The sequence below is a fragment of the Typha latifolia genome, chromosome 12 (assembly GCF_019914945.1).
Source record: "Typha latifolia isolate L0001 chromosome 12, TyphaL0001v2, whole genome shotgun sequence".
NCBI classification, from domain to species: domain Eukaryota; kingdom Viridiplantae; phylum Streptophyta; class Magnoliopsida; order Poales; family Typhaceae; genus Typha; species Typha latifolia.
In genome coordinates, this window is record NC_133097.1 from 6,593,210 (window position 1) to 6,605,360 (window position 12,151).

General features: G+C 34.0%; 1 protein-coding gene across 1 annotated transcript; it reads right to left on the reverse strand.

Moving 5' to 3' along the window:
• Positions 1-229: 229 nt before the first annotated feature.
• LOC140798747 (AMSH-like ubiquitin thioesterase 3) lies at positions 230-10,844 on the reverse strand. Its single transcript, XM_073152773.1, has 14 exons — positions 10,593-10,844; positions 9,422-9,486; positions 9,232-9,307; positions 8,957-9,121; positions 8,604-8,707; positions 7,681-7,789; positions 7,547-7,593; positions 7,063-7,387; positions 6,781-6,870; positions 6,642-6,704; positions 5,924-5,998; positions 4,278-4,340; positions 1,210-1,262; positions 230-614 (listed from the first exon to the last, which is right to left on the reverse strand). Exons 1-14 carry the CDS (start codon positions 10,704-10,706, stop codon positions 434-436), a joined length of 1,530 nt encoding a protein of 509 aa, XP_073008874.1. The 5' UTR covers positions 10,707-10,844; the 3' UTR covers positions 230-433.
• Between the last annotated feature and the right edge of the window lie 1,307 nt (positions 10,845-12,151).

The window sequence follows — 12,151 nt, forward strand, 5'->3', positions numbered from 1 at the left end:
AATAAGAACACCATCATCTGAAAGCAAAGAGAAAGACCAGCATTGGCTTAGGTTGTTCAGATTCAGAATCTATTTATCCAAGGAGCTGGTTAATGTGAGCTCAGCAAAGGATTTGCTAGGGCCAAGCCCTAGAGATCTTAGAAATTTGAATATAACTAAAGGCTTAAGCTAGTAGATAACAGACCAACAATGTGTATTATAACTTAACAAGATCACCAAATCGAAAGGGTGGCAGAAGCTCATTCGGCCATTTTCATAAAAAAGCTGTGCGTCATGCTTTATACATAGAAATTATACACAAATGCTTAATCCAGTATTCACAATTCTTGAGCAGTATAAACACCAAATAAGCAAGTCAATTTTTTCCTATCATTTCGGGAGCTTGATGCTAAAAATATCTTCTGTACACAATTATTTAAAAGGTTGGGTTCACTTATGTATTGCGAAGATCGACAACATCAAACTTCACATTCGGGTTCATGTAGACATGAGAACAGTGTTCATAAATTGGGGTGCCGTCTGGAGGCTCCTCGTGAGGATGAAATCCACTCTCTTGGCAATTATGGATCACTGACATACCACTTGGATCTGTTAGATGGAATATGCCTTGTTTTCTGTACAAAGATAACGATCTGTCAAGATTGGTTGACCCAAAACTAAATTTTCATGAGATTATAAAAAAAGTAAAGGTTAGATCTCTCAAATAAACCAGTCGACAGTAGCAAGCTAGAAACATAAGCTCTTGACCAAAGATTCAAGCAATATTGCCTCTTGATAGTCAATGTCAAAGTGTCAAAGTTACTATTTATGGACAATTCAACAAAGTGGATAAGTGAATACTACATTAATTTCCTATGCGTCACACATAACCATGCCTAGCCTTCAACAGGTGTAATCATCTTGTTGTGATACATAAAAATAATATATTGGAAAAAAAATAAAAGGAAAGCTTTTCCATTTTGAGTATTAATGATCAATAAAACAATTTATAGCTTATAAGTAGCTTGAGGGTGCAATAGAAACCAAAGGAAGCTACTTTACATCTATAGTAAAATGCATAGCCTGCAATCACGCAAAACATTGATGGATATGTCCCCCAAAGTAAGCACCTTGAAAGTATGATCCTTTTATGAAGATCATTCTCAAACCGCACAAGTAAAATTCCCTAATTTCCCAATTCTTTCAGATTGAAAAAGGGCTACAACGTACCTAGTTGTATCAGTTGGCGCCATAACAATTGCAATTGCTTCTGGTAACATAACCTGTTAACAGCCAAATTCTTAGCACATGATCATTTTATAAGTTGACAAGCTTTCCCTACAAAATGAAACTCAAAGCAGAACAGTTACAAATACATGCAGTAAGGAGAAAACATTTTATTAGTTCTACTAATTAATGTTTTTACTTAAAGCGGTAAAAAGATTAACAACATAACTAGATCTAACATAGCTATCACATTCATGAAGAATCACATGAATTAGCATGTCAGTCAGAATGTCAGATAGGTCTTCAATGTTAGCAAGTACCTACTGAAAACAAATGTTTAGTGAAAATTAGTAAATTATTACATCTCTTAAGCAATCTTATGTATAGTTGGTCAATCACATATGCAAATGACATCTTTAATAATGTCTTAGCTGTTTATAATGGTCAACATTTATCACGCAGTTATATTCCTATGTTCTTCATTATACTTCCAGGAAACGAGAATAAGACAGGATAAAACAAACTGCTCAGCTAAGGGAGTTGCTTAGTGTGACAATAAGACTCTCCCCTTGCTTCCACTAGCCCATGAGTCCATGAATTCAATCATGGGAACAGCCTCTTAAAAATGAGTAAGCCTGTATACATTTGCGCTCTCCATATCCCACAGAGGCAGGAACCTCATGCACTAGGACGCTCTTTTCTTTCTGTAACAAACTGCTGGGCAGCACCAGTTCGCGTATTGGAAAGCATCATTTGAGTTAATAAGAGATTAGACCATGAGAAACAATGCAGCCGTATAATTACAGAAGTAACCGTTTTTCTTTTTCTTTTCATGTTTTTAGATGGCTTTAATCTAATTCTTAAGCCACTTTGCTAGTTTGGCAGAAATCATTTAATCAAAAAACTCTGGGCCCATCATCTTCTGGAAACAACTTGCACCCATTGCCTCACTAACCTTCATCATGATTAACAAAGCACAAAATTTTATTAAATCTTATTGTCATATGTCATCAGTCATCATTCTTATGATCTTAAGCTGAGATTATTTGCTTGACAATTTAAGTACACTCTCTATTCATGCATAACAAATACATTCTCCTCGAAGCAGTACTTCCAATTAATTATTTTAGTTGTTCAACTCAGTTTAGTATAGGAAGCAAAGACTTAACGGGATGAATAATGAACTGATTGTTGTAAAACAACTTCAACAATTCAGTAAGTTCGAAATTAGAAATTTATGTAAGCCCAGAAATGCATTGACATACAGGATACAACAAAAAGGTATGCTCTTTCAAGTAAAATGAGATCATAATAATCTGATGAGCTTAATTTGAAGCCCTCGATTTTGCTACCAAAAGATTAAAATCATTAGAACTGGACCTTCATGAAAAGCTTTACATAGGACCGAAGACTTAGGTGCCAAGGATCTGCCTTACTAAAGCAATTACAGTTACCACTTTGTGGAGATCAAATCTCATGTTGTCTGTTTACAACTTGACATGCACGAAATGTAGATGAGTCACTAAATAGTGTGCAAACGGAAATTGGAGGAAAAACACATGTAAGTTGACAACATATAGTCTCCAATGATGGATTAGAGGACTCCAAGAAGAAAACTGATGATGCAAGTAGTCGTCATTAAGACATTCCTGATTACACAGTTAACCAAATTTGACAGAAAAAAAAAAAACACCTTGTACCACATCCCAACATGTTTAATTCAGCAAGGAGTCCCATATTGTGCATCACTACTATATAGCATGCAATATGTAACGCACAGCTCTATGACCAATATTGGAAGACATGAGCTGACCAATCCTTAGTCTTCGACAACACTATATGGCATATCCCATGCAAGATAAGCTGCTACATATTAAATTCCAGATATTGTGAAGAGATGAACAAGAAAAAGAGAAAAATCAGTGTAGCCATCGTGAGATAGGTCACCAATTCCAAGTGACAATCTAACCATGCCATAATAGTCAGGAAGCTGAAAAGAAGATTCAACTCTCTTTTTACTAGCTTCCATCCATGAAACTCAAATACAAAGACTATAGTTTCATTAAAAGTTCTTTATATTTTCTGAATTCTCCAATTTTCAAGCCAACAGAAAGTAAGCTGAAGAGAGAAACAAAGTTCCTTAAATTTGTCCCTTAACTCTGCTTTGTAAACTTTGTGCTCATCTGAAAGCAGTAAATAACATGTCTATGCTGTACAGCTTTTGTCCTATTCTGCTTATTATTATTATCACCTTACAGTAGCTACTAAGCTACAGAGTCATTTCAGATAAAAAGACAGTTGTTAATCGGTGAATGCTCTCGACATACTGCAAACCACCAGTAATCAATCATACTCGATTAAAAAATTATTCCTGACTTTCCAACATTACTCGTTATTATTTAATCAAAATCATGACAGCATAAGTTCTTCAAAATCTATTGTAGGTGAGGAACAGTTTTAACAGTATTCCTCATAACACCCCAGGCAAGCATCTCATAACAATAATATTTACCATCTTTAATGTATTGCCCTCATAACATCCCAAGCAAGCATCTCATAACAATAATATTTATTATCTTTAATGTATTTGATCTACAGGATATCTTGCAAAAGGTGTCAATTGGTACGACAGGTAAAGCTCCTTGCACTGTGACATCACAGTTTCAAGTCAAAATGATAGCTTCTAGAGAAACAGTGGTGAGGTCAAGTACAGGATGCAAACATCAAACTGGTACTGACAGGAGGCTCATGAAGTAGAATGCTTTTTAAGTACGAGATATAGTGTACACAGGAACAAATTACTAAACATAGAAATATAGAATGAATAGGAAAGAACTGTCTAATAATATAAATATAGAATGAATAAGAAAGAACTGGTGATTTCCTTTCATCTCTTACATGCTGCTGTAAATGAAACAAATATTGAGATCAGAATAAATATTAAAGTTCTAAGACATATAATGTAAATTGACTCAAGAAATCTTACATACAAGCAGAGATAGGCATTGCTGGCATGATTTAATTAAATGAAAGCAGAGGAGAGAAATGTCCTAATGTCTACACAGCATCACCTGATATGAGTAATGATTGTGAAGATCGATTGATGACAAGAAGCAGGTCTGTGTAGGGTGTGTCTGGAAAAGAGAAGAAAACAGACATGAATTATATAGTAGGTAAAAGTCTACGCTTTTAGATTCTCAAAATTCTTACTACAATTAAAAATTCAAATTGAAAGTTGAAACCATAAATAAACTCTGTAAATAGAAGTGTTGTTGCATCTAAATGACTATATTCTTGGTAATTTGGAATATCTGACATTTTGTGGAAGTTAGATTTAGATGCAGAAGAAGCTTAAACGCAAGAATTTCCAATATTTCATGATTAACACCAGCAAGTTGATGACATTGAAGCCTCACTTTTGGCAATATTTGAAAAGGGTAACCAATTCTGTAACAGAAGAATAGATCAATTCACATTAATTTTATTATATTAGGAGTAATTTAAGTGTTAAAGACCCTTCCAGAGTCTGTCTCTATGTTTTTAGTAGTCAAATTAAGGAAATATGATAAGTACAAGAGATCCTAAATTTAGCAATTCCTAAAAAGAGTGAGATTTAATCTGGATAGCTAGTTTCATAGAGAAATGATCAGCTATATTAGTTAATAATTTCTTGACTTAGAGCCTATGGAATAGAAAAGGTTCCAACAGAATTCCTAGTTGCAGGATTAATTTTAAGAAGATTGGACTAAATAGGATTGCCAATTGTGTTTTGGTGCTTATATTAGAGTTGGGGTATTTTCCAAAAGAATTGGCAATTGGTGAACTATTTGAATGAAACAATTCTATTCCTCTACCCTCTATAATTCTGCTCTTTTATCTCTCTCCCTATTCACATTCTCCTTTCCCTTATTTTTCTTCTTTCCATCATTCTTACATTTATATTTATGCAGTAGTGCAGTACATTATTGTTTTCCTTTCTGTTGATCACTCACTAACAGACATTCTTTGCCACCACATGATATAACCTCTGATCGACGAGTTATATCAACCAATACGAATTAGCAATTTGCTTCTTTTAATTTCTACATCTATTTAAATATCGTTCTTAAAATATCAGAAAAACATATAGGAAAAACAAAGATTCAGAAGATGAAAGTTGTGCATCACAGTGTCATGAAGTTCAGACGTCAAAGATTAAAAAGGATAGGTGTAAATTAGATGTAGCCTATCCAAATTATCTGGACATCAAGGGTTATTGTTGTGATAATTTATGCTGTTCTAATTTTCTTTAAAAAAATCCTTGAAGAAGCTTTATATAATTTTATGGCCAAAGTCCACATATCTGAAGGCATTGCTGCATGTGGAGAAAGTTCTCCAATAATATATGTGCATTAGAACAAATCATGCACCAACATTTTCACAAAAGCCAAATATGATATGCTTTGTCTCCACTGGTATTTTTTGCAATTAAATCCATTCAAAAAGTCCACATCATTTTCACAAAATCAAAAGCCTTCAGCTGAGACCTTGATGTTTTGGACCTTTTGCTAAGAAGTGTCAAATTGTCACACCCTTATGGCCTTATCAGGTATTCAAAAGTTTGGAGCAATAGTGGTACATGTAAACCTTGTACATTAAAATATAATGATATGCATGATCTATACCATGTAGGATAAGGAGAAGAAGAAAACATAGTAAGAATTAACATGGAACTTACATGAATCCACCCAAGGGTGAAAAGGGAGTGTTTGTCTTGAGCTTCAAATATTTCTTCTTCATTTGTAGCTTGACACTGAAGAAAAATGACGAAGAGATAGAGATCTCACATGCTTGCTTTAAGCTATAGAAATGTAAAATATAGGAATCTGACTATGAAAGGAAGGAAAAAAAAAAGTTTTTTAAAAAAAAAAAGAGAATACACACAAATAGAGTCTGGTTGTCAGCATATGTTTATCACCAAAGAACATATTAATTAAGCACAGTAAACAAGTTGGAGATACATGCACCCAGTTGAGAGCAGGTAACTTGGAGCTACCTAGCAGCCAACAGTGCGGAGGAAATTGTCCGGTTTCAAGAGGAGGTATAATATACTTTACTTTCATGCAATTACCACAGACTTAGGAGCATGTTAAATTGTTGTGATTTAATATTTCCTCAGAATTATATGTTGGATCCTGTCATTATATTAATAAAGTACTAAAATTTCTCATTTCCAGACATATAGTTCGTCGGGTTTATTCTTTCCTATTTTCATGTTAGTTACTACCAATAGCAGGCAAAAGCCAAGGTACAACTGGCATATCTGAGGAGACCTAAAGAGCCAGCATTCAGTAAATCAAGACAAGGTAACAACTGGCAAAATATACAAAACAAATATAAAAATTAATTCAGAGCAAGCACAAGACACTAACGCGATATTGTTAGTAATGACTTACTGAATCAGATGTTGACTTCTGCTTTGGGATTATCAGTGTTGTGACATAAAATTTTCTGCTTTTCTACATAAAACATGGGTTGATGTCAGAATTCAGCAAATAACTCATAGTTCTCATCATCCCGACTAACAACACATACCAATGAACCTGCAAGAACTCCACATGTTTCTAAATTTTTAATAGTATTGGCCTCTGCAACCCTCAAAAAACATTCCATTAACTTCACAGGCTGAGAAAAAGGAAAAAGTGAAAAAGAGTCAAGGCATTTTTATGACAAGTTAAATTAAAAATAACATTTTTCAAGCCCTATCTGATGGACAGTACAGGAAAGCTTGCAATCTTGATGAAGTCATAGATCCCATATAATAAATTAATTTATTCATTCTTCGGACAGTAAGAAAGAAAGAGTCATCACGCTTACAACATGTAAATCTTGATATTGCCCAGAATCTGACATTGCGGGTCCTGGTCTTGGATCAGCAACTTTTGACGGAGAAATAACATTACGCTCAGGCAGCACCTGAGCAAGTACAGGTGGAGGATTGGGCTGCCTTCTCAGCTGTAAAGAATCTTCCTGTATAACACTGGTGGTGGACAGAGTACATGGTTCTTCTACTGGAGTTGACCATCTACCATCATCAAGAGAAAGAACAGATTCCATATCATAACGACTCTTGCTGAATTCATCTTTATAGATTGTACTGGAACTATGTGAGTCATCCTGATTCAAGCTATCTGGCAGTAAACTGCACAGAGAGCAGCAGTAGTTGAAAAGAGACCAAAACAGAGATACTTTTAGTTACAAGAATATCATATACAGCTCAAAATTTTGGATATCTTAGACCATTGAAGTAAGCAGGAATTGATCTACATTCAAAAGTTTTAAGATTATATGAAGTCCTCACCGTGAATTTGCACTTTGTGTCAAGTCAGCATTGCTGGGATACTGAACCTGTATCATAGAAGAAAGACACTCTAACAATCAATACTTCTTCTACGATGAGAGTTGATGGAGCCATCAAGAATTAAAGCATCATACCCTTATACCAGTAGTTACAGGTCCTGTCCACTGCCCATGAAGGCCATTAGCACCTAAAATAGAGTGTCTAGATAGTGTTTCTTGTTTTGGATACGGCAAATTAATAGACCTGCAAAAGGTAAACATGAAGTATTGATAGCTATGTTTAGCTGAAAATTGGAAATGTGGCTATTACTTATGTATGGAAATTAGAGATTTTGGTGCACATATCTTTCAAGAGAAATAAGCAAGATTATATATCCAACTATAATATAGAGAAAATTATATTTTACCCTCCTTCCCTATAGGTAGACCTAAATTCGCTTCACCCTTAGGTCTCTAAACTTTTATTTGTGTCACTTTATCCTTTTATGGTTATATTCAAACTAAAAATATTATTTTTTTTCATCATATTTGACCAATTTACAAATCGAATTTAAAAATGCTCATTAGAGATAAAGTTATAGATAATTAGAGATAAACTTTCTAACGCATCTAAAACAATATCAATTAAATTTTAGATACCAAATATATGATAAAAACATAATATAATAAATTGGTCAAATATAATAAAAAAACATAATAATTTCAGTTTGAATATAACCTATGGGGATAAAGTCACATAAATGAAACTATAAGGAGGTAAAATAAATTTAAGCCTAACCATAGTGGGTAAAATATAGTTTCTTCTATAATATATGATTATCCCTATTCCTAAACAGTTATACCAACTAGAAAGCTATTGCAAGAATCTTCGATCCCTTGGGTAAAGGTTGAACAATGAACATACTACCAAGGAGATTTCAAAATTTATTGTAATAGTATGTAACAGTTATATTGAAGAAATGAGCTAAATGATCCCAAAAATACAGAAGCTAACACTCAAATCTATATAGCCATTACACATCTCCAAAACTACTCAAACAATGTAAATATACACATACAATTTCTTAAATTGCAACTCAGGTTGCCCATTATCCAGTAATGCAACTTGATTTCGTCCACTAGATGGCTTCGACAAGGATCTAGGCATACTTCCAGGATGTGCCTGTATTTAGCAGATAAGAGAATTAGGTAAATTGTATAAGAACTCAAATTAAATAGGGACAGGTAGCAAGACTATAGCAAGGACCTAAAGATGGGCAGCAAAACAACCATTAGATAAATTTCAGATTCATATAACTAACAGAGAAGCTGATCACGTAATGATATTTGGTAGTCCTGAAGAATAACAAAAACATCCATGCCTTCTAAAGTGGCCACAATATACTCCAGAATGAATTTAATAGAACTTTACCTGCTCTGCATGAGGACTTGGAAAGATTTGCTTCGAAGCAGGAGCTGAGTTGTATGTTCCTTCTGGACCATTAGATTGAAAAGTGTGCTCTTTGTTTAGTTCATCAACTTGACGTTGAACATCTGGCTTGAGCGTTTCTAGCTCATTGATTACATCCCATAGTTTCTAGAGGAATAAAGGGTCAATACATGACACGAGTGTTGGTGATTTACATTCCATTTGTATAAAATAATAGATCTGTAAGTGTAACTAGGTGACAGGAATGATGCACCAACCTTCTTGAAAATGGCCTTCTCTTTAGTGTTCAAGGCCTGGTAATCACGATGGGATGGTATTGTCTCACACATCAGACTACAGCAAAGATGCCATAAGTTTCATGTAGATGTTATAGAAGTTAATAATCATTATGTTTCTTATTCAACAAGAAGTGAAAATACAAGCATTATGTGGATCAACTTCTCCTACCTGGAAAATCTCAAAAGAATGATGTATAAGTCAATGAGATTCTTCTCCTCCCGATAAATAGTAGCCTGAACATCAATGAAGTGCCACAAAATTTACAAATAAGCTCCACAGTAATGAAGCATTTTATTCAGCTAATTGTTCTTAAGGACAGCGGCAGACTAATGAAACATGATATTTTTCACATAATGGTTCACGCATCAGTAAAGGAATCAACTATAGTTAACACCATTCAATATCAAATGTGAGCAAAGAGTGCCATTGAAGAGGCAAAGATTGAAGTTCCAATCACTCAGTCAGTATTGAGTTAGATAGAGTAAATTGGAATAAAGGCATCATGGACCTAAAAGTACAAGACTCGATAACTAAGCATGCTCTTGATTAGTGCACTAATCTCACCTTTGTTGAATACACTTGGAAGTCTATCATCAAGTAAGACACTGGGATAGTCCTTAACAAATGCAGAAAGTCTAGATTAAAGATCAAAGAATTAAGTTCTCTTTTGGTAAGTAAACTATTCAATGCCATTACAGAGAGACAACTCAAATACCATATACAATCTTAAAAACTTAAATGTATGGCTACCATGAATCGGCTATAAACAGATATCATGGAAGGCAAATTCTCTAGTTTTCCCCATCCAAAGAGAGAGTTATCTTTTCTATTCTTATACAAAAGAGGTACCACCTAGACGCATTTTGAACTATAGGGCATAAATAGTGTAGATCAACTGTTGAGAACAAAAGCAATAAAAAAGGACAAAAAGATACCCGTAAAAAACCTCTCCTTTACTATTAATTACATCCATGTATACTTATCAGATAATATACCATAACTGCACCTGAAACCCAACAACCTATTCAATTCCCACTATATCTCTCCTACCACATCAAGTAAAATCGTACTTTTCCGTCACCACTACCCTCTACATCAACCATCGCACAAAGAGGCACGAATGCCTAAAATCGCATTCCGAGACCAATTTAACCCCATCTTATCCAATTCCCGCAAATTGCACCAAATCGGACCCTCCAACTCCCTAATTTCTCTCACAATTCACTAAGAAAACAACATAACTGCAATCACACACCCCAAGTTTGGATCTTTCATACGATTACAATCAAAACGATAAATGAAATGGTTCAAAATCGAGATGGAGGAAGGGCAAAGAGACCTGCTTAAGTAGATTGTCGGCGATCCGGTAGTAGTAATGGAGGGAGATGCGGTTGTCGACCTCCACGGGTCGGGCGCACGAGTTGATGTTGATCGCCCTCATCGGGGGCCCCATCCGGAGGCAGTTCGCGGCGTCGATGCTGTCGGAATTCTCTCTTCCCTCGAGGCGTCTCTCTCTTCCTCGATTCTTTTGATTTGATCGCGAGTCAATTTGGTGGTAAGCTTATTCAGGTGCGAATAAGCAGGGGCTCATAAATTATACATCGACGACGACGATATATAAAAATGTTCGAGTTTCTTTATCAAACTAGGTCTCAGTAGATATTTATTTACCTAAATAGTTTACTCCTGAATTGAATACTAAATTAGGTCTAATTTTGGACACACGTCTTGAAAAAAGAAAACGTAATTTGTAAAGAGTTAATCACATCCCATCTGTAACCTCCTACAAATAAATTTTGAGTGTAAAGATTATTTCTTAATTATATTTATCAGTTTTATACTCTAATTCAATATATTTCTCTATTTTATTCAATTATAATATAATAGATTTTACCGATCTAACTCTCGTAAAGTTGGTAGGTATCTCTTCTATGACCAAAGAGATTATTTGGTAACTTGACTCGGCATCTTGATTCGATTTGATTGATAGTTTAGTTATGAATAATGACTCGACAATAGAGTGATGTCTCAGCAGCGTTTAGTTCTGAATAATAGCTCGATAATACACACTACTTGCAACATAGGCTAGATAATTTAGTATGTTGGCTAGAACTTTATAAGACATAATTGTCTCTATATTTACTAAAGATTGGTCATTTGTCTAGTCCATATTTCACATTTATAATCTTAAATAATAATAATAATAATAATAAACCCCTACAATTTATTGCTATTTTATCCAATTGTCGGATAAATTAGAGAAATACATGTTCTTTATGTATTATTATACTTGTGTATATATTTTTGTTAATTAATCTCATGTCCGGTATATATATCTACACCTATATCAGTAATTTTATGGTTCTGGGTTATTCCCAAATTAAGTACTTTAATCACCCAAGATGGTATTATTTGTTTTGAGTTCAGGGACTTCTAAACTGGTTCAGTAACCAAATATCTTTTTATCTTTTTCATATCTAATTAAGTTTACTCTCTAAAAAATTAAGACTAAAAAATAAAACTAGCTAATCAAGTTCGAAGTTTAGTCTTAAACCAAACAAAGGGTAACTAATGAGCAATAGTTAGTATTCATCCAATTTAAAAGGATTAACATATTTTCTTAAAAAAAGATATACTAATAAAATTGACTTCTTTTGAATAATTAAACATCTTTTTACCTCTTCCATTGTATTTAATCTGACAATTTGCAACTTAATTATACTTTTCTCATGAATTTGCTGAATTTGCAATAAGATCCTTTTACAATTTAAGAAGAAACTTCCTTTTACTTGCTAGAACAACTAAATTTATATCCACCAATTGATGTGCAATTGAATTCTAAGTTTCTAGCTTCGTTGCCAAATAAGAAGAATAAAACATGAGTCTTAAAATTGAAAA

What these genes read in the sequence shown, in the direction of transcription:
- LOC140798747 (XM_073152773.1), bottom strand. Translation starts at nt 10,706, where the DNA reads ATGGGGCCCCCGATGAGGGCGATCAACATCAACTCGTGCGCCCGACCC. An exon ending in CAAGTCCTCATGCAGAGCAG is followed by an intron (nt 8,708 to 8,956) that starts GTAAAGTTCTAT and finishes TGCTAAATACAG; the next exon opens with GCACATCCTGGAAGTATGCC. An exon ending in GAGTTCTTGCAGGTTCATTG is followed by an intron (nt 6,705 to 6,780) that starts GTATGTGTTGTT and finishes TGTTTTATGTAG; the next exon opens with AAAAGCAGAAAATTTTATGT.